Below are 26,825 nucleotides of genomic sequence, written 5' to 3' on the forward strand. Positions count from 1 at the left end.
TTGGTGCTGTCACATGATGTCCAGAGTGAACTCGAACCTGTGCAGCTCCACCTGACTCTGGGGCTTGTTTACCTGACCCTGACTCTGCATCTGGCCTCTGTGGGGTGAAGCACAGCTTTCACACAGTCCTCTCCAGTCCTCAGGTTCAGCAGTGACCGTCGTTCCAGAAGGGTTTGCTCCATGCTGTCACATGTGCTCTGCATGTGATTATGGGTGCTGTTCACCATGTTGGTTGAAGAATCAAAGTTTGAACGTTTATTCAAAATTTGAATAAGCAGTGCCTCTTCCCTGTGGTTGGTGGGTGTTTGGCGTTCCGTGAGGTGGGGCCAGAAGGGGCCTGGGGCACAGCCAGTACCCCTCCGGATACCTGTGTGCAGAAGGCGGTGGCACCTGCTCGGGGGGCTGTGGGCACCAGCTGGCCCAGTGGTTTGGTGTGGCCCAGTTTTTCTAGGAAGGTGAGACCATACATTTTTTGCCTTCAGAAACCACGTGTCCTGAGCCGAACTGCTCCACGTGTGGGTGCACAGCGATGGCTGGCCCCTCCAGTGGCCACTGAGTCCTGACACTGGTCCTGAGCTCCAGTCATGGCCACTGGGTGACCGTCAGTCATGGAAGAGCCATCAGAACCCAGGCCCCAAGTTTCGGCAGATCCTGTGGGAAGTCGCCCTGTGCGGTTGGCAGACGGGCACCTCATGCCAGGTGTTCCCGTAGGACAGGAAGAGTGAGCCTGCCCCTGTGGGCACCTCTCTGCGCTCCAGCCACACCCGGTCACCCACCTCACTCCAGTGTGTGTGGGCTCTGAACAGCTTTCCCAGCTTGTTTGTTCAGCATCTTCTGAGAGGCTGGAGAGAGGAGTGCACCAGGGCCTGGCTGAGGCCCCAGGAGTCCGGAGGGACCACCAGTTAGTGAAACAGCTATGGCTAGAATTCTTCCTTTTGTAAGTTTTTCATTTGTTTAAAAAAACTGAAAGCTCTGTATTGGTAACTGGTGGGCGACCTGGCATCTAGTAGGATAAGTGTTAGAAGTGGGCTGTGCGCCTCTCGGCGCTCCCTCGGCACCACTGTAGCGCCTGCTGAGAGAGGCCCTGGGCCAGGCAGGCGTGCCTGCAGAGGGCCCAAGAGCTCCAGGGACAGGCTGGGCTGTCTACACCCAGGATGTGGTTAGCCTGTGAAGGGGAAGCCTGCCCTTCCCAAGCAGACTTAATTCTATCTCCAAGGTCACATGTTAAGTAATAGGCAGGATATAATGTGGGTCCGTAGGACTTGGACTTTTCCTTCCCAACCCAGTGCCTCTGAGGGTGTGGGCCTTTCATTCACTAATAAACTCGTGTCATTCAGCCAGCCAGTATTCGAGAAGCCTGAGCTCCTGATCCAATCAGCTGTAAGCATGGGCCTAGGCGAGGGTGGGGCCAGACAACAGCTTTGGAAGGCATGGACCTGGAACTTCATCTTGTACATTTAAAGTCACTGTGGCCACAAAGACCTGTCCAAATGGGAGCCTGGTACACTCTTTTAGCAGCATTATTTCTGATGTTCCTTCCAAGAACATCTTGGTAGTCTCACTCTTAACCCCAACCCCATTTGAGCAGCTGTGAAGGTGTGAGCTGCCCTCTGGGCTGTGTGTGGGTATGGTGATGGGATTGAGCCTGTCTCCCGGCAAGGTGACGCTTCCACTGAGCAGAGGGACCAGGACATAGGAGGGTCCCACAACCTACCATGGGTCCCCTAGTCTAGTGAAAACAAACCCTAGCCTCCTCTGCCAGACCCTACAGTTTCCTTAAGCTGTATGTGGACTTGACCCTGAAACGGGGTCAGCATTAGCCATCAGGCAGGAACCAATCCTTCCACAGGGACTGCCGTGGGCCCCTGCCCAGGAGTGGGGTCCTCAAGTTAGATGATAGGCCCAGTGAGCCCCCGTGAGCTGGGCAGGTGGCAGCACCCCAACCAGGCGCTGAGGCTCAGAACCAGCAGTTTTGTCAGCAGTTGGCAGGCTTACTAAAGGGGTGAGAAGAGGCAGTTCTGTCCTCTAAGCAAGTTAATTGGATAATTGCCCGGCAGCTGTGCTGGGAGACTAAAGGGTCCCGGAAATGTAAGTGCTGCTTCACCCCGGAGACAGCAGGCCCGGGCCCTGGAGCGGGTTGGTGGGGACCAGGCAAACAGGCTCCAATAGCCTGTGGTTGGACCCTAGTGGGCCAGCCACTGATAAACCCAGGCGCCCCAGGTTGGTGGGGGGGGATTGGCTGTGACACGGTGGCTTGCCCCAGCAGCCCCCTTCCCTCTTGCCCACCTGGAGTTAGGCTGAGGGGCTGGGCTTCGGAAGGCGGGAGCACAGGGGCTTTGGGCAAGCAGCCAGGACAGGAGAGGCTGGGAGCCTTGGCTGGACCAAGGCCGGAAGTGGCAGGGGCAGGGGCTACACAGGAAAGAAATGCAAGAGAAGACTGTTCAGTTCTCCCTCTTTGCTTCTATTTTTGGATTAAAGGGTTTTAAAGCATTTATTTTTGTTGGAATTTCAAATTAAAACATTGAAATAATAGTCTCCATCCCAAATAAGGTATGGAGATGTCACATTAACAGGCAGAACCCAGAGCCCCAAGTATAGGAACCAGAAATGGAAGCTGCATTCCTGATCCTCAGCCATGCCTTTCAGTGACCAGCAGATCCCTGAAAGGTTGCAGACAGATGTCTCTGGCACATTGGGGCTCACTCCCCTGACCCCTGCACGTTCAGCAGGACCCCCGAGGCCCTGGGTGGGGTCAGGGGAGTGGTGTAGGCCACCTGCTCACATAGCGGCCTGCCACCGTCGGACCTCACCGAAGAGACCTGTAGCAGGGTGGGTGGACAGCAAGGCTGAGTAACTTATGACCAAAGGCCAGTTTTTCAGTTTTCTGTTCTAGGCCCACCACCTCCTCAGGCTACAGATGCAGCCAGCGGGGCCGGGACATGAGGAATGTGAGAAGGAATCTGCCCAGCACTATGTGGAGGCAGGAGGCAGACCCACCCTGGTGAGCGAGACAATCTGTCCCAGCACGTCTCCTGCCAAACAGAACTCTGGGTGTCCCAGGCCTGTGGCCTCTGCTGGCCAGCCTCCCTGGGCTGGCAGAGCCTGCCACACCCCATTCCAGAGAAGTCAAGGAAGGGGTGCCATCCCTGGCACTTTGCCAGCAGGTACTTTGGGGTGAGACGGCCCTTTGGAGCACCTCCTCCAGGGCACCTTGAGCTGAATCATCTCCAAGAGCAGAGAGAGGGAGGGGACCCTGTGTGCAGGGCCCAGCCACACCAAGGACTCCATGCACAGGTGGCGGGGGTGGGGGTGGGGACCCAAGCCTGGACCTCCTGGAGGTGTCCCAGCCCAAGGTTGGGGCTCAGTAGAGAAGGAATGAACTCTCAACCCCCCAGGCCACTATGCTGATGATAGTAACCTTTTCCCTCCCTGGCTGGGCCCTGAGGGTATACCAGGTGGAAGGGAAGAGAAGCCTTTTGGGGCTATTCAAGGACCAGATTTTATAGATCTTTTCCCACCTTTTGTACTATCTGGGAGATTGATCGGCTAATAAGGCCATTTCTGTTACAGTCTGATGACTACTGTGTGTGGGAAAAGACTCCCGAGTTGAGCCTGGGGACAAAAGAAGCAACCAGAGAACTGGAGATTCCTAGGACTAGCACCAGCCTCCGACAGCCCCTTGCCTGGGAGGGTGGGTCTACGTCCAGGCTTCGGAGCATAGGGGCACCCCAACCTCAGAGGAGCCCAGCCAAAGGGGCCCACTCTTGGGGGCTGTGCCTGGGGAAGCAGAGAAACCCCCCTGTGTGTGTGTGCAGCAAGGCAGAACACAGAAAAGCAGATAAAGACCTCTGACTACGTTTCCATTTTCTTCAGAAAAAGAATTGGGTCCCTGCCAAGTGTCTTGAGATAAAAACAACTTCAGAGGTTTGGCTTCTCAGCCCCAAGGACTGGGATGGGGGGAGACAGGAAAATGGCTCTAAAGGCCTGTGCCCAGCCCTTTCAGCACTACTTGACTGGGGCTCACCCAGACAGTCATCCAGACAGCGCCAGCTGCTTGTACCTCACCAACCACAGCTGAAGCCTAAGGGTGGGGGTCATGGGTGCTCTCTGCAGGGCACCTGCCCCGCAGTCACGACCCAGAGCCTTCCTGGTGCGGCTCCTGCCTGTGAGCTCTCTCATCGCCGAGTCCCTACTTTTCTGCACTGATAATCCTCCCTTGTCACACAAGATGGGGCTGAACAAGCCTTGGAAGCTGAAGTGTGTGTCCTAAGGCTGGAGAGGACAGTAGTGGCAAGATCTGAAAGGCAGGTGTAAAGGCAGAGCTTGGCTGGAGAGCCTGGCGCTCTTGCCCCCACACCAGTCCCCATACCAGTCCCCACAGTCTGACGGCATGATTTAAGTCTCAGCACTTTTTAACAAAAGTTAGGTTTAAGGAGGGAGACTGTAGAAAAATGTGCATTATAGGGAGAAATAGATTAAATAGGGGCCTGTTTTAGTATTTGCTGATGGGATGGTGCAAGTGTGTGTCTCTGTAGGGTAATAAAGACATACCATAATTTAAGGGAAAGGAAGTGTAGCTTTATTTATAAACAAGATGTGAAAGGGACCTGTAGGAATTGTGGCTTCAGCACACCTGAAAGCAGAGAAGGTTGTTTGTAGAGCAGGAAAGTATTAGCTGTCACAGAGGCTGGACAGGTTTCCACTCAGGAAGCTGGGTCATGGCCCACAAGCTGCTGCCGCCAAGGATGCTCACCAGCCCAGTCGTTAGGCCAACCTCCCTCTGTTTGGGGGTGTGTGGATCCAACATAGAAAACACTATGGCCAATGTTAGAACATAAGTCCTGTGAATAAACTATAAAATGCCACCGTGCTGATGAAATTGTAGAGAACAGCAGTGCAGATGTCTGTCTTAAGGTACACAGGGTGCTCGGGCCTCCTTTCCTTCACAGCATTATTCAACGGTAAGCCTGTCTAGGAATAAGCAAACATGCTTATTTGTTGATGACTACTTTTTTTGCATACATCAGAAGTGCAAACAAATATAAACCATATGTAAGCAAAAGGTAAGTTTCCGTCCACTTGTTCACCTCATCCAAACTAATCACAGTTAGGAGATTGACAGGAGAGACTCTAAGGATATGCTCCAGCAAACACATGTCTGCACCCTCTGGTTTTATGCACATATAGGCACAGAATATACACTGATCTTTCCCTATGACAGAACAGCCCAAGATTGCAGAACTCGGCCTCTGTTGTGATGGTTCCATTGTCCGAATATCACCTAACTTGGGACCCCTACCCTGAATAATTGTGAGAATTAAATGATTTATGTAAAACCCTGATAACCTGGCATCAACAATGAAGGTATGTGTTACTTATTCTATGATTGCTGGTTTATTTAATTTATTTAAACAGCAGCCTTTGAGTTGTTGCCAGGGGGTGACTATTTGAAGCAATGCTGCTGTGAGCAGTCCTGGGCACCTGGGTCCGGGCACAGTGTGTCTTGTGGAATGATTCCCAGATTTGTTCACTGTGGTGGGAATGCAACCTATGGTAGGTACCTGTGAAGAACCAATTTTTTTTTGTTATTGGATAATATATATATATATATTATAATATATATAATTTTGTTTAATATTTTTATTGTAAATGGACATAAAATGTATCATTTTAACCATTTTCAAGTGTACAACTAAGTGGCATTAAGTCCATTCACATAGTTGTGGAACCATCACTGCCGTCATCTCCAGAGCTGCTTCATCTTCCCAAAGTGAAGCTCTGTCCCCATGTAACACTAACCTTACATTCCCTCTCCCTCCCTTCCCCACTCTCATCCCTGGCAACCACCATTCTTTTTGTCTCTATAAATTGGACTACTTTAGGTATTTCATATGAGTGGAATCATACAATATTTGTCTTTTGTGACTGGCTTTGTCACTTGGCAAAATATCTTCAAGGTTCATCCACGTTGTAGCATGTGTCTGAATTTCACTCCTTTTTTAAGGCTAATATTCCACTGTGTAAATAGACTGTATGTCATGTATCCATTTATCTGTCAATGGACAGGTAGTTGGGTTATTTGTACATTTGGCAATTGTGAATGGTGCTGCTATGAACATCAGTGGAAACATATCTCAGTCTCTGCTCTCAAATCTTGTGGGGTTGCACCTAGAAGTGTAATTGCTGGATCATACGGTGATTCTGTTACCATGCAGTTTCCAGGATGTATGCGTTTTCAATGTTAATTATTTTGGTCTTTTCCAACCAGATATGAAAAAATTTTCTGTGTTTCTCAGAAGCCGTGTTAAATATTTTTAAAGCTTTCAAAGTCACGTGTTTCTCCTGCTGTTAATCTGAGTGCATGTTTGTGCCCTGGCCCCTGTGTCTCTGTGTTAATGGCCTTTTTCTTATTGATTTACAACAACACTTGTAAGTTAGAAAATGAGTTCTTTGTCATGTGTTGCAAATACTTTTTGCCAGTTATTTATATTTAGATTTTTGGTCATTTTTTCTGTATGATTGGTTTTATCCTTCTTCTGTTGTGGTTTCTGGGCTTTGAGTCTGACATAGAAAGGGCCTTGAGGACTGAACATGTTGGATTCCTGGAAGTCTGCAAATGATGTGGTTGCAGCCTCAGGGCCTCCCCACCTCCCCTTCTCCCCAGCACCCTCCCCTCCTCCGCACCCCGAGAACCAAGAAGTCTTCCTAAAGCAATGACCCCTGCAGAGGCTTTGAACTTGTACCCCACCCCCAAAGGCAGACACTCCAGTGGGGGAGGGGGAGCCCAAGGGCTGAAAACAGGGTTTCTGTGCAAGTCTGCAAACAAGAGATGAGACGGAATTCTAAATGAAATATAACAACATTCTTTCTACATGTTGGGAGCAGGGAAGTTCTGAATTCACAAACTAATTTTTTATTTAGCCAAGTACAGACCGTCTTCCCAGCAGCAGCAGCCTTCCTACCACCTCCATCCCTCCTCCCTTTCCAAACGGAACTGCTAGAGCCTTCTCTGGAGAAAACACACGCCCCATAGAACAGCCCTTCAGGCACTGACATTTGGTGACGAAGGCAGGCAGGCATTTTGTTTTTGATGTTTACTTTCATCTCAGAAGTACAAATCCAACTGCATTTTCCGCCACCATTGTTTCCCTATTGATGGAAATGCCTTCATCATATACTAAGTCCCAATACAGATTAATTTAACACACACTTACTGGGACCCTATTGTGTGCCTGCAACTATTCTGGGTACTTGTGAGGATGGCCAAGGAAGAGCAAGCACAATACATAAATTATTGTAATTGTGTGTGTGTGTGTGTGTATGTGTATAAAGCAAGCATAATCCATACCTGGTTTCTAAGAGGTGTTGTGTGTTAGGGACAAGAGCCGACATAGTGTAGGGCAAGGGGTGGAGAGTGGGGTGCTGTTGTCAGAGGGGCGATCGTGAAGGTGTCATGGAAGCCATGATGTGTGAGTAGGTGTAGGAACTGGCTGTGCACTTGGGAGGGAGGGTGTCAGCAAAGCTCATACAAAGGCCCTGGGGTTGGTGTGTTGGAGTAGCTGCCAGGAGCCCGTGGGGCTGGTGGGGTAAGTGGGTTAAAGGGGTTATAGAGAATATTAGGAGATGAAGTCAGAGAGTAAAAGGGGGTCCAGATTGTGTAGGGCCTTCAAAGTCATTTTAAGAATGTTGGGTTTTACTCAGTGAAGGGGGAAGCTTTCGAGATGCTTTGAACAGCTGTGTGACACGCTAACCCTGGAACCTGCTCAAAGTGGGAGACTGATCAATAGGGTGGCAGAGACGGAGGTGAGAAATGGTCAGATGCAGGAATGACCTAATGGGTGGGAGGTGGGGAGAGGGTGGAATCTGGAGTAACTACAGAAGTGGCCCTGAATCACTAGAAGGGTGGAGTCACCATCAGCTGACCTGGAAGACTGTGGGTGTAGGAGGGGTGAGATGGGGCCACTGGGCTTGGCCTTGGAGGGGATGTCTAGGTGGTCAGCTGGCCTCCAGTAGGTGTCTGCTGAGCGGTGGGCCCAGAAGGGTGATGACATGGGAAAGCCCAGCAGAGTGAGGGCACACAGGGCAGGGGTGCCCACCAGGAAGAGGTCAGGGTTTGAGTAGGGACCTCAAGCTGAGTCAAAGCCCTGGGATATTCTGTCAGCCGAGGGAAACTGTCGTGGGCCGGGGGGGGGGGGGGGGGGGGGGGGGCGCGAGGGTGGGTTGGACCATTGGGACAGGCACTGCCCAGACCAAGGAGAGGAGCCTGAGGACTGTTGGCTGGAGCCACAGGGAGGATGCTGTGCTGTGCTCCCTCTCAGGCAGCTCCCCCAGCCACTGGAATGACTCAGGCTTTAGAATACGTGGTGGTATGTGGTGTACTTCATTCTACTCCATTATGATTCACTCTCAGGCTTTTCCTGGCTGTTCTCTAATGTTTATTTTTCCAGATGAAATTCAGAATCAGAGTCAGAGTCAGATTATGTAGTTACTAGGATCCTGTTAAATCTAATTCATACGTCTGTAACAGTGTTTCTATCCAGGATGTCTTCCCAGAAGGAGAGAGCCGTCAGTCAGACCAGTGGTTCTCATTTGCAGGGCGGGGAGTCGTCCCTGCAGGAGATGATTTGCAGTGTCAGCAGGATGTCTGATTGTCACTACTGGGCTGGACCTAGTGGGGAGAGAGCAGGGATGCTGTTGACCCCCTGGAGCGCCCACACCAGCCCCCAGCACGAAGACCCACTGGCCCACAGGGCCACCAGCACCATGTGGGGGCACTGGCCTGAAGACGGCTTGTTCTTGCTGAGTGTGGGCTGTTTCATAGCGTCTGGCTTTTTCCAGTGCTCTCCAGTGGGAGGCTCTTAGTGAGTGGACATTTTCCACTCTTTCCAGCTCCTTAGGTTCCGACCCATCCTTGTGAGTGGGAGATCACGCTGGATGGTGCCAAGGTGTGCAGTAGTGTCCCAGAAGTGACCAGGCCGCACACCTGCTTACCCAGCTCCCTTCCAGCTAAAGTGCAGGTGGGGCCCTGGGCCCCCCCATCGAAGGCACCAGGGGAGACCACGGAGGCTCTCAGATGCAGGTCTCTGTGGCAGCAACCAGCAACCTCAGCAGGCTGTTCTGAAGCGGGTTTGGGGCACCGCTGCAGGCTGGCTAGCACTAAACCTCACCTGCCTGATCTTTCTGTGGGCTTTTAAACACCCATTTCATCAATTCCCTTTTCTTTCCCAGACTGTGCCTGTTTCTGTTGCCTACCACCAAAAGTGGACCCTGGTTGTCACAACAGGTCCATCATGTTGTGATAAAACACCAGAGGGCAGTGAGGTTTCCCACATTGCTTTATGAGACTTTCTGTCTCTTCAGAAAAGTGTGGAAGGACAGAAACGTCCTGCCCCAAACAGCAAGCACAGTGAGAGACCAGTTGTCAGGACTGGGAACAGGGAGGCCCACATTAGAAGCCTTCTTTGACACCAGTCTGTCTGAGGGTAACAACCGGACCCACGGCACAAACGTATCATGGAGCTTGAGTTTAGAAGACTTTAAGACACATTATTTTTGCCTTAATTTTAGTTACTTAGGAGGGAAACTGTGATGATGTTCAGTGACATAGAACTGTTTGACAGAGCCGGTGGAATCCATGTTGCACTCAATGTCAGGCAAGGGAAAGCAAACCATTTATCAGCAGTACTTCTGGCAATGGATAAGGGCACTATAGGATGAAAGAGGGAACAAGAAAAACAAGGAGAACAGCACAGCTAATGTGCATTTCTCTTCTTCCTTGGAAAACAAAATCGATTTGGATTCCTTGTCGAAGAAAGAACATACCTCACGCTCCTCTTGCTGCGCACACACCCTGGCGTGCCTCGCCCCTTGGGGAATGGGACAGGCTCAGGTCTGAGTTTCCACACGTGCCCTCCCCGCCCACTGCTGGGGCTGCATCTTCTCCGCCTCCCTCCTGGCAAGTCCCTGTTCTCCACGCCTCCATTCAACAGAAAATGCGGCTTTCTCCTGTCCCCTCGACATTTTCCCATCTTTTCCCAACACCCTTGCCCCTCCAGTGAGAAATGGGGCCAAACAGAACCAGCCCCTGGAACCTCCCAGGCAAGGGGCTCCCCAGAAACAAGGCGTGTCCACCTGCCATCTGCACTCTTGGACACCTTCTGCATGTGGTGAGAGGCACCCCGGGCCCATGTCAGGAAGAGAGTGACCTTTCAGAAAGCCCAGTACGGTCTGGCCTCGGTAAATCAGGGGTGCCCAGGACCTGGGGAGCAGCCACAGTGAAGCGCATGCCACTGAATGGAGCCAGGTCCAGTCCATCTCTCAAGACGCCAGGCTGGAGTGCACGGGCCAGCAGTCTGTGAACCAGCAGTGACCAAGACAGTGTGGGCTGTGCTTGTGGGACAAGCTCTGTTTTCAGAGATGGGGAAGGAGGGCGTCCAGAACACTTTCGTTTACACCAAGTGGTGACATTTAACTCAGGATCCTGGAAAAAAAATAAGCATGTGTGTGATGTGCTTCATTTGCTTTAACAGGCCCCTGCTGCTCCCTTCTTCCTTGGCATCAGAACCCTGGGTTGTAGGTGTTGCGGGAGAAGATTCCCAGGCCCAGAGGATAAACCCTATCTGTGTTTTTAGGGGCCACAGCCTAAAGCTTCTAGTGCTACCAACCCCACAAATGTCACCAAGTCCCAATGCATGTGTAGCCCCATGTCAGTGGGTGCTCAGTAATGCCTTTTCTCCCTATAGTTTTTGACTCTGTCACCTTTGATTACCTCTTCTTAGGATAATTTTACTTATTTTCTATAGAGAAAAGACAAAGATAATTCAGTCCTTTCTCCAGCATACTATCTAAAAAACTTCATTATTAAGACTCGATAATTTTCTCTCAGCTTCACAGCTCCTATCGGTGACGTCAAACTGTAGAGCCGCTGTCAGGTCTCTGACAGCCTTTGTCATGTGCACCTCAGGCCCAAACTGCAGCACTTTAAAGGGCTCCCCTCTCTTGCCCTCATTTCTCCTGGGCACCCATGTACCTCAGGTGGCATAGGCCACACTTTGGTGGTGACATTGCCCGAGCCTGCACCTGTGTCCCAGGCCAGCTGAGCCGCTGCGGACAGAGTGGTGCTATTGTCCCTGGACGCCACTCCTACCCTGGGGGGAGCACCGCGCCTCGACTGCACACTGCAGTGCCCACTCAGGGCCCCTTAGCCTACAGACCCCAGAAGTGCCCAGGGCCACCCCTGAGATGCTCAACAGGTAGGTGTGCACAGAGGCTTACCTTTGCTGGTTGCAATTAAAATCTCTCTACAAATTTTACAGAAACGAATAGGGTCGGAGGCCTCCCAGGGCCTTGGAAGGGGCCTGGCAGTGAAAGGTCAGGCAGATCCAGCCTCATTAATGTCCTGATGGACCTGCCCTTGGTCTCAGCCCATCAGGGTGGCCGAGTTCCCCATTCTCCTGTGGCCCTGCTCTGCCCAGGGTGCAAGGGCAGGTCTGGTGTGGTTGGTGGGAACCACAGGGGAGATAGCTGTCCCTTTCTTTCTTGAACGTTGTCAGCAAGGGCTGGCCTTGGCAGCCTTCATGCAACGAGAGAGGAAAACTGGGAGAACTTAGCCGTGACACTGTGAGTGGCTGGATCAGCCAGTCCTCTGGGTTTCCAGGTCTGAGGCCATCAAGTGTCTTCCTTGTAGAAGCTGCTCTCCATCGGATGTTCTGCTGGTCAGAGTGGCGGGCGTGTGCCTGGCACAGACTGGGGAAGAAGCCCACCTGGAGCCCCCACTCTACGGCCACCGTAGAGCCTCCAGCCTCAGCCTTGCCGCTGGGCCCGCTCCTCAGGCCTCAGTGCTCTTGGCTCTCCACTGAAGGCTTAGTGTCCTTCAAGGGACTTCCCTGTGCATTTTCATCCGAGTCCATTTTTAGCTGGACCCCTACTTTGAACTTCTTTCAAAAAAAAGCCACATATGCAGACTTTCCCCAAAATCCAAGGCAGCTTCCAGAGGACGAGGTAGAGTTTACTGAATACTCCCCAGCCTGCCTGTCTTTCCCTGCCCTGATTGGCTAGGATGTGCAGGTATTTGCCTGCTCCGGTTTTCAAGGGGAGGGTGTGACTTCCCACCCTTCCACTGTGCACTCACCTCCATCTGGGCTGTGGGAGGCGCCTCACCCTCCTGGAACTGAGTGGAATGGGTGACCCTTCTAAAGGCGGAGCAGGAGCATGTGGCCGTTGATGCTTCCCAGCCACTGGTAGGCTTTGGGGAGCAGCCCCGCCCATGCTGCCACCCTCTGTTTCCTCCCCTTGTGAGCACCTTTATCAAGGTGGGAGAGGGCAAGGGGAGAAAATAAAATTAGTAAACAAATCAGTGCCTGTTATGTCCTCAATTAAAGTCTTTATGGGTGTTCTTCACTCAAAAAAAGGAGCTGCAGGTGTGCTGGGATCTCCCTGGGAGATCTTCGGTTTTGCCAGCTCAGATAGTCTGCTCAGTTGCCAACTCAAATGTCCAAGGCTTGGGAGAACTCAGGCTTTGTAAAGAAACTGAGAGATACTAAGAAAGGGCTGAGGTATAGTCAAGACAGAAAAGAATCTTCCATAAATGCACCTTCAAAATCTGAGGTAGATATTCATCTTGGTTTTTTTGTTTGCCATGAATAGAGTGTGAATGGATGTCCACGAGCAAGCACACCCCAAAGGGAGGCCCACTCCTGGTGGGCACGAGCTTTGGGGCTTCCTCGCTCCCACCACACCGGGTTCCCTTCTTCCATCCACAGAGGCTGATCGCAGCATGTGGAAGTGATGAGGATGACAGCAGTTGTGAGAAAAGTATTTTAACAGCACACCTTTCATGTTGTGCCACTTGTCAAAAGGAAGGCGCAGGTCAAAAGTTACTGGAATTTTCCAACTCTTCAGGTAGATCCATATACTGAAACAAGCATTTAACCTCAAAGCTCGACCTCTGTCTAATCCAACAAAACTTGACTCATACCTCAAGCAGGAGCCAAGACTGAGGGAGACTCAGCGATTACTAACACATAAATCCAAGTGGGCATAAAACAACATCTTGCATGACAAACAGTAAACAGAAAAGAGAAAACAATCAATACAAGTTAAGCCTAAGCCTCAGAAGGAAAAACTATCTTCAACTGATGCAAAGTAAATATTAACCTTGGGGTTACCAATTATTTATTAGAAATGTGCACTTCCATTTCACATAACAAAACGATTGATACATAATCTTTTCTAATGTTTCTAGAATACGGCCTAGATCCCCTTCAGCCACCTCTGAGGCAGTGTGCGCTCCTTCAGTAGCAGCCAGTGTTCAGCAAACGAAAGCAGAGAGGCAGCCCCAGCCCTGGCTCCACTCCCAGGCAGTGCTGGTTCCACGGCCGCGTTGGCACCCGTGCCCCACTGACCACTGCACTGGTCCCTGCACTACTGCTTGCTTCCTTCCCCAGCTTGCTCAGGGGCTGCCCAAGGGAAACTCTCCTTTTGGAACAATTTCTTAGGAAAGCAAGAAAGTGTGGCTTGATCTTAAATCCCTGCGGATTAAAAGAAACACCAATACCAATGACCTGACATCTAAAAAACAGACCAATACCAATGACCTGACATCTAAAAAACAGATCTGTGGAAAAGGGCTGTTACTTTCTAAACTGACCAGTGGCTCATGACCAATTTCTGGGTCCAAAGACTTTGAAACATTCAAATAACAGTCATGCATCTTGGTTCAGTAAGGGGAAAAAAAGAAGGAAAAATCTGTTCTCCCATCTGAGCCTTTTCTCCCGTGATTCTCTAATTGACACCCAGGCTGAGTAGGTAGAGAGAAGGTTGAAGGCATAAAATCCAGTCAGTAGCCTGACTGAGTGTGAGCTAAAGTACCTGTTTTCTCACTTTGTAAAATGGGCACCACCAGAACTTGCCAAGATATTTATGGCTTATTGTCACTACTCACAGAGGGTACCCATTCCACAAAGAAGCAGGCCCATCATTTCAGCCTGTGGCCCCAGTGATCCCAGGCTGTATGGCAGCTACATGGCCAACAGGCCTGTGCTCGACTCTCACAAGCAGCTCCGTAAGGAGCTCTCTGGCCAGTTTCCTTGATGCTGGGGCTTCCATGCAAAGATGATCCCATCTGTACAAGGTCTGGTCAAGAAAGCTGATAATCTCATGGGTCATCTCATCGGTCTGAGCCATCTGCAATGACAGAGAAGCCAAATTAAAACACTTTCCAGGCAGAACCATCTCTTTGTCCAGCATCAATCATAACCATCCTGTCCCAGAAAAGCAGCTGCATTCCTCTCACCTCCAGAGGGCTCTTGTTTTGTTTTCAAGGTGACTGGCAAGAAAGTCTGTTCTCAGAGGCTGGCCATCCACTGAGCAGAGGCATTTCCTAAGGACCCCCCTCTCTCCTGACAGAATGGCTACAAGCAAGCACCTCATTTCCTGGAATACCAGTCACAAGCTTTGGGATTTCTTACTGGGGGAGCAAAGGCAAATGGACGTGCTGGGGCCTGACTTTCTGCAAAAGGCTCACACTAATATGAGAACTGGAAAATGCTGAAAGGAATATGCCACCTGTTTTCACACAAACAGCTTTATAAATGGCATTCTTGGGCCAGCAACCCGGCACACTTGTTTTTTAAAGGCATCTAAAATTTTAACACCTGATTCTCAAGGAAAGCAGGAAACACAGGGATTGTTTGTTCTGCTAAATACAGCCTTAAGGGATTCTGAGTTGTTGGTGCCCATCAATATTTTCCTACGAATTTCAGTTCAGCAGAAAGGGAAGGGTAAGAACCTCACAATTTAGCTGCATGAAGAATTTATTGTGTTTTTTTTTTGATGCAAGTGTCATTAAGTTGTCCATTTTTTTAGAGTAAGCTACCTATTTTTGGGTATCAGTTTATATTGAATCCTTAACCAAATGTGTAAGTAGCAAAAGCAGCCAAGGGACAGCTTTTCCTCCATCTCCACGTGGGGCCCTTTTGGTAGGGTGAGCAGCCTGGTTCACCAGGTACCACGCCACGGCCCAGGAAGCCCACTCTGACAATCCTCAGTCAAGGCAGACACTCTGGCAGCATGTGTGCTGGGTGAGCACAGCGCAGGAGGTGGGGGGCACATCTCCACAGTGTCAGCCATCTCCATCTCTGGGGCTCTGCTGGAGGGTGGGGCGCAGGCTGCAGTGCAGGTGGGGTTCACTGTGGCTCTTGGTATATCTAATTAGCATTACCTGGTTTTTACTCAGATGTCACAAATGCCGTAGATGACTTTCCACAGATGCAGCCTCTGTTCTTTGTGGATGGAACACTGTAAGGTTCCCCAGGGTAGCTGTGGAAGAGTTCACCTACTACCTAGAACCTGAGGAGGGAAGACCACCTCCTGCTGCACTGCCCAGCGATCCCAGAAACTCCTCCAGCCCAGGGACAGGGAAGCAGGGTGGTGTGGCTGTCACAGACGAATGTGGTGGTACCATTCTAACTATGTGTCTTCTTTACAAGCCAGTTCAATCCAACCCTGTTCTATTCAAGGTCTCTAGTCACAGACAACAGCCCACCTCCCTGCAGCTGAGGTCAGAAACTTGCACCCTGGCTTGTTAGGGCTTGGCTGAGGCACATCAGTAAAAGGATTAAATTCATTTTGAGTTCAGCCACTACAGAACTGAACTCTCTATTTCAGATGCTAGCTAACTTTTGGCTGCTATTTTTGTGGTCCAGCAACCAAGGACAGAGGAGAGGGAGAGAGAAACATGAAGTCAGAGCAGGACAGGAGGCAAGAGATGAGCCCCAGGGCCCAGAGAAATCCAGGCTGCTCTTGCATCATCCTGAGCAGGTGGCGGAGCAGAGGAGAGTGAGCGGAGGAGCAGAACATGGGGTTGAAGGCATGAGGGTTCTGATGAATGAGTCTGAGGAAACTCTCAGAAGCTCAAGACTGGAAGAAACTGATGCATGGGGCCTCTGAGAGGAGCCAGAGGAAGCAGTAGGCTGGGAGCACTCTGTAGGAGAGGCTTGGGCGCAAGAGAAAGGAGGAGATGGAGGGATAGGGCACCTTTAATGAAATGGAGCCCTTTGGTAAGGCAGGGGCCCCTTGGAGAAGGTATGGAAAGAAGGCTTCGAAGAAACAGGGTTCAGACACATAGCTCTGCTGTTCATGTCCAGGTCTGGAGTGTGCATGCTCTCCAAAGCTGATGCTGAGACAAGAGGGGCAAGACCAGGACCCAGGACCCAGGACCCAGGACTCTGCTGGCTCTGCTTGAGCCTCAGTTCACATCAGAGCTGGGCCAGGGCCTGGGTCCCCAGGTTGGTGAAGCCAGAGCTGCCGACATGGAAAGGCCACCAAAGCCAATACTTCCACCATCTGGCCACTACCCAGGCCAAGCAGACCTGGCTCAGGACTCTTTCCAGGATGCCAGAGAGAGAGGAGCAGACGAGTTATGGAAGGTGAGGAGAAGCCCACGCAAGGCTGGCAATGCGCTGATGATTCCTCCGTCTGTCCTATTAGCAGTTGCTTTAGCCAGGCTGCCATCAGCCTGTTGGTGGCCACTGCAGGAAGCCTTGAGTTGGGAAGGCTGGTGTGTCAGTAAAAACTGTTTCAGAATATGTGCAAAGACAGGGCCCAGGAAGCTACTTGGCTCGGAGGGGCACCTTGGGTATGGCGACCACCCACCTGCTAAGAAGCCACTGTGTGAAGAGAAACACTAGCATTTTATCTGTCAATTATTTTTTTTTCCAGCTGAGCTGACTGACAAAACCTAATGATGATGCACCGGGGTTTTCAGTGTTCCCCTGGCCTGAGGTATTAGTACACGGCTAGGTCTGAACTGTTCTGTGGGGATGGGCCTCCTGGCACATGCAGCACACCTGAACTCTGTGACAGGACCTAGCTCCTTATTCATAGCAGCTTCTTTGTGGGTGAGACCTGAGGACAGTCCATTCTGAATGGGGACTGTTAGCCTAGAATGGATGGGAATGTGTGTTGGACTAACTGAAGCAGAGACTGGGGTGTCTCTGAGGGGCTTTCTTTGGGTCATGCTCTCCCACACCCCATGGGCAGGACCTGCCTTTCCACTCTCAGGTGACAGTCCCAGAGAGGAGTGGATGGAAGCCCCCAGGGAGAAGGAGGGCCAGGCTCCCACAGGTACCCAGGGCATGGGTTGGGGGTCAGAGGTCAGGTGACAAAAATGCTGCCAACACTTTCATGATTTAAAAGTGCCTGTTGTTGACTTTTTAAAATTACCTAATTTTGAAGGTTTTAGATTTATAATTTTACTGAAAGATAATACAGAGGGATCGCACATCCCCCGCATCCACTTGTCAAGTTATTAACATCTTACATTAGTGCAGTACATTTTTCAGAATTAACAACCAAAACTGATACATTTTTATTAACTAAAATTCATACTTTATTTAGATTCCCTGTTTTTTTCCTAATGTCCTTCTTTTGTTCCAGGATCCCATCCAAGGTACCACATTATATTCAGTCGTCATGTCTCCTTAGGTTCTCAGACTTTCCTTGTTTTTGATGATCTGGACAGATTTGAGGAGCATCAGTTAGGTATTTTGATGAACAACCCTTAATTGTCATTTGTCAGTCATTTTTCTAAGGATTAGTCTGGGTCATATGGAGGGTTCACACAGTCAGTACAACTTACCCTGTTGATGTTGACCTTGATCACCTGGCTGTGGGAGTGACTGATCAGTGACTATTACCTCACATGCCTGGCAGAGACAAAGGTGGTTGGTACCAGGCTCTACAGACATGTGGGCATTCTTTAGCTCTTACTGCTGGATGTGGAAGTAAGAGAGGTGAGCATTTTATCAAAGTACACAATAGATCATGGTCAGAGTAGCCCCTGAGGAGATGGCGCCCCACACATGACAAGCAAGTCCTCTTCTACTCTTGGCGATGCCCAGGCCCTTGTATAGCTTCTCTTTGAGCACGCGAGAGGTGGGCCTGCCCACTCCACACAGACCATTTAACAAGGACTAAGGAGAACCTTCAAGGTGCTGGTCCCTGGGGTTCTCAGCAGCCTGTCTGTCACTGTGACTCTCCCCATGCACACATTCACACTCAAACAGGGCCTTCCCTAGAAGGGAGCCGGAGGGGCCTCTGGGTGCTAGAACAGTCCTTTCTTGATTTGATTGTTGGCTATATGTGTGTTTTGGGTTGGGAAGATTCACTGAGCTATACATTTAATTATGTATATTATAGGGCAATAAAAAGTAAAAACAAACATGGGAATAAAACAAAATTCCGAGAGCCAGCATGTTGGTACTTTTTTCTGAGATGAGCATTTTTTATCATAGTAAAAATAAACATAAAATTTGCTATTTTAGCCATTTTAAAATGTACAACTCAGTGGCATGAAGCCCACTTACAGTGCTGGGCAACCATCCCCACCATCCGTCACCACCACTATTCATCTTCCCAAGCAGGAACTGTGTGCTCATGAAAAGCTAACTCCCCATCCTTCCCCATCACATCCAACACAGTGGTTCCATTATGTACTTTTAGAAAAATGCACAACTCTTGCCTCCCAGTCCCTGGATAATCCCTATTTTACTTTTTGTCTCTACGAGTTTGCCCGTTCCGGGTACCTCATATAAGTGGAATCAGACAATGTTTGTCTTTTGTGACTAGCATACACCACATTTTGTTTATCCATTCACCTGTTGATGGACATTTGGGTTGTTTCCATCTTTGGACTATGTTTGTAATAGCATCCTAGTGGGTATGGAGTGGTACCTCACTGTGGTTTTGATTTGCATTTTCCTAACAGCTAATCATGGTGAGCACTTTTTCATGTGCTTATTGGACATTTGCACATCTTCTTTGGAGAAATGTCTGTTCAAATCCATTGCCTGTTTTTCAATTGGGTTGTTTTTCTGTCATTGGCTTATAAGAATTCCCAATATAGTTTAGATACCAAACCCTTATCTGATATATGATTTCCAAACATTTTCTTCCATTCTGTGAATTGTCTTTTCACTCTTTTGATTGAGTTCTTTGATGCATATACAGTTTTTAATTTTGATTAACTTCAATTTATCTATTTTTTCTTTTGTTGTCTATGCTTTTAAGTGTTATCACCCAAGAAATCACTGTCAAATCCAATATCATGAACTGTTCTTTACCCCTCATGTCAGCTGGGCTTCCAGAAGGATTTTTTTTTTTTGTAATTAACAAATAAAATCCTCTGAACCACCGCAGCGAACACACTCTCACTGTGGCCTTGTTTCTCTTCATGAGGAGGAAACAAGTCATGCACTGAGCTGAAAGAAGAGTACCTGGGGAGACAGGAAACCTAGCTGTTCCTACGTGCTCTGGGAGCAAGCCATGTGACCTGGGAGAAGTCACGGCCTATTTCTGAGCCTCCATTTTCTCTTCTGTGACATGAAGGTGTTGCACGGGGCAGGTTCTGGGGTCCGTCCCAGCTGTCTACCTTGCTGTCTGTGTGTCCAGGTTTGGACAAGCATCCTGGTACACATACTCTTCAAAGGCCAGGTCCTTGGGTGACATGTGAATGAAAACTAGGATGCTAAGAAAGGGGACACTTACGAGGCTGATAACTTCCCAGGCAACTGTGTGGCCTCCAGGAGCCCAGAGTATGAAGTTCAGGAGGAGGTGCCTGATGAGCCGTCTGCAGGCAGGTGGCCTGGGGTCTCCACCTTGGCTCTCTCCAGTAGCTGCCTGCAGATCCCTGGCTGAGAGGGTCGGACTTCTGAGCAGCTTCATGAGGTGGCCAAGCACCACTTTCACCTCTTCCTGGAGAATGCAATTTCAAAGGTGAGAGATTAGGGAAGGGTCGGGACACACATAGTTCTGGGATTTATTCGGTACTTCAAAGCAACTCTCCAAAGGAAGAGAGGACCAGCACCCAGGAAGGGCAGACCGAGGTAGCCCACCTCTGGGCTTCCACACTGCTCCACACAAACCCAAATGGGTGTGATAGAATTTTCTTGACTTTCTTTCTTCTTGCTCACTAAGCAGCTAGGGCACTATGCCAGGAATTGACCTTTTCTTGTATGAAAGGAAATGGAGAAAAGTCTTCAGCAGAATGTAGTCAGATTTTTATATTGTGGGAAAAAGAACAAAAGGCTCCTTGAAGCCACTCACTATCACAGCCACAAATCAATGAAAGCCCCATGCTATCAGACCTCCGCTGAGCCAGTGTTCTGATAAGCATGAGGTTTTCCTTTTGCTATCTTCGGGCATGGGTGGGGTTGTGGGGAGAAGGATGGACACATACACACACACACACTTGCTTTGTTTTAGACACTGGGATAGTCTGTTCATACATGTTTAAAGCTCGAGTAGAGGTCACAAGTCTGTGAAATCCACACAATAATGGTGATTGTTATAGGTCTCTGGTTGTTTTTGCACTAAAAATATTTATTTCATGCTGAGACTTCTGCTTGCTGTAAGAATGGTACATCATTTATGACTTGGAAAACAAAGCAAGAACTAAAAGCCACAGGTCCAGAATGCTACATGGAACTCATGAACAGCAATGTTCCATCATTTTCAAAAGAATACATAGGCCTATTCTGAGAATTCCCATGACCAATTTTACAGATTTTGTGTGAGCCTTTTTTTGTGGGTGTTAAAGCCTCCTTCAGTGAAGTCAGTCACAGACCCAGTACACTAGGACTGCTGTGTGAGTTGTTCTGGGGGTACAAGACCGTGAGAAACTGCACCATGGGGCTCTTCCATGGAGAGTGGCAGTGTCCCAACAGGAGAGGACCACTTTCCCCACCACTCTGCTGGCTGGCCCAGCAGGCCCTCATCTGATGGCATCTATGGGAGCACACAGAGGCCATCTAAGTGGACCTAGGAAGCTATGCCTTCATATCCATTCTCTTCTAGTCCAGTATTCTCTAAGACTCGATCTCTTTCCTCTTTATTTCATCCAAGACTGTCATTCCCTTCAAATGCCTTCCTGACATGCCAATAACTAAATGCTTTCTAATTTTTTCAGAAGATGCTTTCTTTCCTAAGTATTACTTTTTATTTTGTATTATAAAAATTTATAAATGCTCACTGTAGAAAATCTAAACAAAAAAGTGAAAAGAAAAAAATTAAAATGACCTATAACTCTACCATCCAAAGAGACTTGTTAAAAACTAGGCTTACAGACTTTCTGTCCTTTCTCCGTGCATTGTGAACACAGCACTCACTGCACACAGCATTTTGTATCTTACAGTTTTCTCTTCACAATGCACTTTAAGTAATTATAGTATCTTTAGAACATATTCTTTAAGAACATAAGTTTTCATGGTAGAACACTATTTCATAGCTGGGCTATACCACAATATTTATCCAATATCCCTATTATTGAAAGTTTAGGCCATTTTCAATGCTTGCAATTACAAAACAATGCTGTGATGATATTCTTATACATAAATATTTGTATAGATCTCTAATTCCTCAGAGTAACTTCTAGGAATGGATCAACAGGGTTAAAGATTATGAGTCCACTGTTATCCAGGATGACAGAGCATATGCAGAATAAGGATTTTGTGTAGATTTTATTAAAGGATGAATTAACAAGTAGAAAGATATGCCAATGCAGAACTTTCTAGAAATTAAATCTTACTAGACAGATTATCTCTCTACACTTCAAAAGTGAATCTTTGTCAGTTTCTATGATTGATATGGAACTTAACAATAAGCTACCAACTTAACTTATACAGAATAAAATATTTAAAAATACATATAAGGGACTTTAGAAATCAGTACAGCTTCATACATTTTAATTATTATGAAAAATAAGATGATGAAAACATAAATAATATTTTCCTTAATGTGATATTTTAAGAGGGAAGAAATAGGTTTCCTTTTCAATCAGATAGCCTCAAATACATATGTGGATTGTGTTAATTTCTAAATAGTGTTCTACTTTTGATCTAAAATGTATTATCACCAAATTTCAACTCTGTAAAACCCCAAAGTGTTCTTTCCAGTGCCATGCAAGCCTTTACTGAAGTAAAATACAGACATATTTGTGCTGGTCTCTGCTTTTCTCAATCAACAGAGAACACCAAGCAAACAGGCATGCTGTTCTTTTTAATTATTAAAATCAATGAAAAGTACTGGCAATTGAAGTTTTAAAAACCAACAAATAAATGTTTGCAAGGGAGGTGCCAATGCCTTTAATCAGAACATTGCTTCCTGTAATTATTATATTCTACATAAAATAACAACTATCTCTGCCACAGACAGTTAGCCAGGCCTGTATTTAGCTGCTCTGTTATTTAGAAAATGACCAAGTCCTTTTTCAGAAGCAAAGTGGTTAATATCATGTGATTACTTTAGTAAGAATTCTAAACAAAGCCAGTAATGTGAGGACCTGCTGACTGATCCAAGAAAACAGTAAGTCTGGACGGAAGCAGACTCAGCCCGGCCCTTGCTCAGAAGAAGACAGAGCTCCTCGGGAGGGTGGTCAGGACTCTGCATGGCATCCCGAGGGCCAGGCATGGCTATAAATGAGAGCAGCCAGGAAAACTGAGCAAGAGCAGAGAAAATGACCTGGGGACAGAAGGGCTGCACCTCATCTCCTCAGTGCTTTCCAGGAGAGCAAAGTGGCAGCATCTGGTCTCTGGTCAACTCTGTGAACACCGGGAAACATCTCCTACCACAAGCCCAGTACACAATCACTCATCCAGGTGACACTTACTCGCTACCATAAGGAACTGGGAACACTCAATGCTTAAGTACCTGGGGTGTTAGTGAAAGCCAAACCCACCACAGATCCCATTTCCCATATGTCCTGTTTCTCCTTTCAGCTCAGGACAGACTGACCCTGAGCGCCACACACACTGCATACTGCCACCCACCATGGTCTGTGCTCTCCGATGACTCCCATCACATGGGCTGTAGCTGAATGCCAAGAGCCACAGCAAGGCCTCAGGGGGTTCAGCTTCTGACATCAGTAGCTGCTCAGCCACCATCTCTGCCCATCCTCCAAAGTGAATGAACAAAAACCAGCTCTCAAAGGGGCCTCTGGAGGACCTGGAACAGAACCAAAACACATGGCAGCCAGGCAACTTGATTTTTTTGCTTTTGGTTCTTAAAGCAACTGCAATGTCTGTGAATGGTTGGCTTAAATTATTCTTACCCACTGAAGTACAACTTGCAAGGAATACAAGTTAGACTCAGAAAAATAGCTCACAATGCCACTCTGAACTCATCATAAAACCTTCAAAGGCATACCTCTCCAAACCTCAGTGCCCCGAGAACTCAGACATTTAAATCTTCATATCCAGGAACTTGAGTGGCTGCAGACCTTTGAGAAAGGAAGATGTTGGCCCACGACCAGCAGGAATGATGCAGGATGAGAAGCTGCGGGGGCGCCTCTCTGCCTCCAGCCTGCAGAGCTGGGCTGCTGTGCAGAGCGGGGGCCTCCCAGCCACAGGAGCCATTCAGGTGCTCCAGGGCAAGAAGGGAGGAGGGTCCCCAGGGTTCAAACGCAGACTCCAGAAGGGGCACAGGCAGAAACATGTGCTGTGCCCTTTCTGACAAAGCACAAGGTTCTGGTTGGTATTTTGGCAATTACAGATTTTTAGTGGACTGTATATTGTATTCTTTTCTGTCATCATGTATAGTCTTTGTGAAGCTATCCTTTTGTCACACTGAAAACTGGGAGTCACAATGGTTGTTTAAAGTGTTCAATCTGCTCAAGGTGAGGACCCATCAAATTTACATGGTAGTGATAGTAGTTTAACATCTCCCCTGGAAAAAAATGGGTCAGGACTGGCCTGAGATCACTTAAGATCAGAACTTTCCTTCTGAACTGAGGACACCCCGGGACAGGAGAGCTCCAGGAGCCTCTGCAGTGCTCTGTCTTTGGTGGATCAGGCTCCATATTCCTCTGCTTGACCCACGAAAGTTCCAAGCACTGCCATTGCCTCCCCTGGTTACGGCTTTCCTCCTGTCCAAGTTCTCACTGAGAATAACTGATGAAATGTTCTGAAATTTAGCTTGCAAGACAATGAAGAGAAACGGAAGGAAAGGCAGTCTTACTGTTTCCCGCAAGAGGGCGAGTCGATGTTACTTGGGTCATGTTAGTGGTGGGCTGGGTCATGACATCACAAAAGCAAGGAAGAGGCTCCAGAGGATCTCCTCCCGGCAGCCCTCACGGACGGTAAGCTGAGCAGAGGGCCTCTCGTGCACCCTGCTCCCAGGTGGGCATTATGCTTGTATCAGGGTTCAAGATCTACAATGCAGGGTTGGCCCTGGTCATTCTCCCTCTTTCCTACCAGTAACTGAGTGTCGAGGCAGTCCCATGTGGCTGTCTGATAAAGTGCCAAAACCTGCCCACAGACCCTCCCTACAGATGGACCCCAAAGTCTAGTTAAGGCAGATCTAGGTTAGGTAGGATTCTCATGGGGCTTGGGATCAAGGTTCCATGCTTCAATAGAGGAAGCCAGAAAGGGTACAAGCAGGACTGCCAGTGTGGCAGGTCATTGATTTGGCCAGCAGGTCATTGATTTGGCCAGCACTTTGATTTGGCTACCAGTTCTTTTTGTCTCTTCCATTGGTGAGAGGCCTATGGAGGGGAGGAGGGAGGACCTGGCACTCCAGGAGTGACCACAAACACAGAGTACCGCCTCTAATCTGTGGCGGCTCTGAGATGAGAGTACCGAGAATTCCAGGAGGAAAAACTGGCAGATGGAACAAACACAGACAGTCTTCTAGGCTAGCATAGAAAATGAATAAAATATACACTAAAAACAAGAAATTTAAGAGGAAGCTGAAGTCAGTTATGTTACAAAGAACTTAACAAAGCCTAAATGTGAATGCTTCCAGGAAAATCAGCCACATAAGAAGGTACTGGATATCATAATGTTAATATAATAGCATTTTAAAATTTTAGATAAGTATTTATTACAGAGAGGAGGAAAAAGAAACATTGTATCCCACTATATAGGAGCAGTTTAGAATTTCCTCCCGTAGAGAGGCAGAGAGAAGACAAGGGGCAGACAGGCATTCCTCTCCTGCATGCCCAGGAGTTCACAGCATGTGGGCACCGCTTTTTTTCAGGGTCTGTTCTTTTTATTATTATGCTTGTATATTTCAAAATCTAATACTATACAAGGTATTCACATATGCATGCCTATTTATTCTGAGAAGCACAAAGTGGTCCAAGCAGCTCTGTGCTTCCTCTACTTCTCACTCAGCAGTGTGTTTACCTGTGAGGGAATGGTCACAGACCAACAATGCCCTTCCATCAGCCCTGCTAAAGCAAAGACAAGGGTCCAGAGAAACCATGTGGGAAGCACTCCTAGGAGTCATTAGGGTTTGCTTACCTGGGAGTCTGGTCTTCCACTACTTCTCTGAGCATTTCAGAAATACGTTTCAGTGGCTGGTGCCACAGTCCTTGTGGGATATCTGTGGGTGAAAAGAGAGCAGAAGAGAACTGAAGAAATGTCAAACCTATTGGGTAGTAACCACCTGCAGCTAAGGCTGGAAGAGTTTAGGGGAAAAGCCATTCTTTTTTCCTGGTCAGTGGAGCTCCGCCAGCACCCATCACTCAGGCCTGGGAAGAAACACTGTGAGTGTTACACAAGGCCAACTTCAGGGGCTACACTCAGGCACGTGGAGTCAGCAAAGACTGCATGAGCAGCCCACCCTGGGATTCAGAAATGCTATGCTGCAGATGCCCAGGTTTTTCCTTTTCTACCTACCCACCCCCTCCTCTACTGCTAACAATTTGTGACATTAAAATACATAGAGACTAATAAAACAATCACTAAGAAACTAGGAGTGGGCTGCCCAACTGTTTTTCTATGATTTGTGATGAATTTATAATGTGATCACAGGCTTATAGTAAAGGCTAGTGAAAAAAACATGGGTATCATACAAACAAATGCCCTTTCTTGAGTTAATTTCTCTGGTTTCACAATTAAACACATCTGAGTATGTATCTGCTGTTTGAAACATCTGAAAAAGGTTACCATATTTGCATGTAGTGATAGATTCTATAATTGTATCCACGAGGAAGATAATGTGAGAGTATGACTGCTACTCCACAAATATTACAGATTAAAGGGTCAGACAGTCTCCCCCCTCCCTCCTCTGAACCCCTAGAACTCTTCATTTGTAGCCTCTGAAGGCATTTTCATTTTCTTCTTTATATTGGTTGTTTAGATGCCTATTTTATGTCCCCTCTACTTACAGTTCCTAGGGAGTCAGGGCTCATAAGTGATTCATCTTTCATGCCCCATAGGACTTTACAGTGGGCACAAAATCAATTTCGGATGAATAGAAGATTCTTCTATTAAAAACACTTTAATTTGTGAATATAACATTGTTTTTTCTAAAACTAATATGCAGAAAACTGTTCAGAAACTAGCATAGGAAGCTCTTGTACTCCTGTGTGAATTTACTTATCCTGTGACAAGTCTGGGATAATCACACCAAGGAAAAGGTAAGTAGGCCGAGGTCATGCCCATATACCACACACCACCTAATCTTTTGTTTAGAGATCTCCAAACTTAAAAAATAACAAGTCCAATACTTCGTTGGAGCCACGCAGGCTGACCTTAAGTTACGGTGATCTGACTTAAGCTGTGAGGTGTAGCCCTGGAAAGTGAATTACTGACTTCTCTGTCTTGTTATTCAAGTTTTCTCATTGTGTTTCCACAGGTTAAATTACACAGAACTGTTGGCCAGAGATCCCACTGGCCCATCACCACCTCTGTCTCTAGCATCCTAGAAGACAGTGTCAGATGGGTCACTTCACATGAAAACCTATGTCTTTTTAAAAAAAGGAAGAGAAATTCAGGTTTTATAAAATGCTGTGAAACCAATTCATCTACTTCCTTAAATGAATCTAC

At 48.0% G+C, this 26,825-nt stretch overlaps 1 protein-coding gene and 1 long non-coding RNA gene across 4 annotated transcripts in view; one reads left to right on the forward strand and one right to left on the reverse strand.

The window, feature by feature from the left end:
* Positions 1-7,819: 7,819 nt before the first annotated feature.
* Positions 7,820-10,063, forward strand: LOC118499641. Its single transcript, XR_004902150.1, has 2 exons — positions 7,820-8,176; positions 8,215-10,063. It is a non-coding gene; the product is annotated as an uncharacterized LOC118499641 (long non-coding RNA).
* Positions 10,064-13,148: 3,085 nt separating this feature from the next.
* Positions 13,149-26,825, reverse strand: part of FANCC (FA complementation group C) — a 314,032-nt gene continuing 300,355 nt past the window's right edge. For 2 of the 3 annotated variants that reach the window (XR_004902149.1, XR_004902148.1), the window contains 5 exons: positions 25,296-25,377; positions 22,824-22,998; positions 19,546-19,752; positions 13,596-14,184; positions 13,149-13,562 (listed from right to left, as the gene is read on the reverse strand). Coding sequence is in view for 1 of the 3 variants with exons in the window: in XM_036021475.1 (XP_035877368.1) it covers positions 13,981-14,184; positions 19,546-19,752; positions 22,824-22,998; positions 25,296-25,377 (668 nt within the window). In the remaining 2 variants the exon portion in view is untranslated. Of the gene's footprint in view, positions 14,185-19,545; positions 19,753-22,823; positions 22,999-25,295; positions 25,378-26,825 lie in introns of all 3 variants that reach the window. The other variant, XM_036021475.1, reaches the window with a different exon arrangement.

Source organism: Phyllostomus discolor, chromosome 3, assembly GCF_004126475.2.
Source record: "Phyllostomus discolor isolate MPI-MPIP mPhyDis1 chromosome 3, mPhyDis1.pri.v3, whole genome shotgun sequence".
Classification (NCBI taxonomy): Eukaryota; Metazoa; Chordata; class Mammalia; order Chiroptera; family Phyllostomidae; genus Phyllostomus; species Phyllostomus discolor.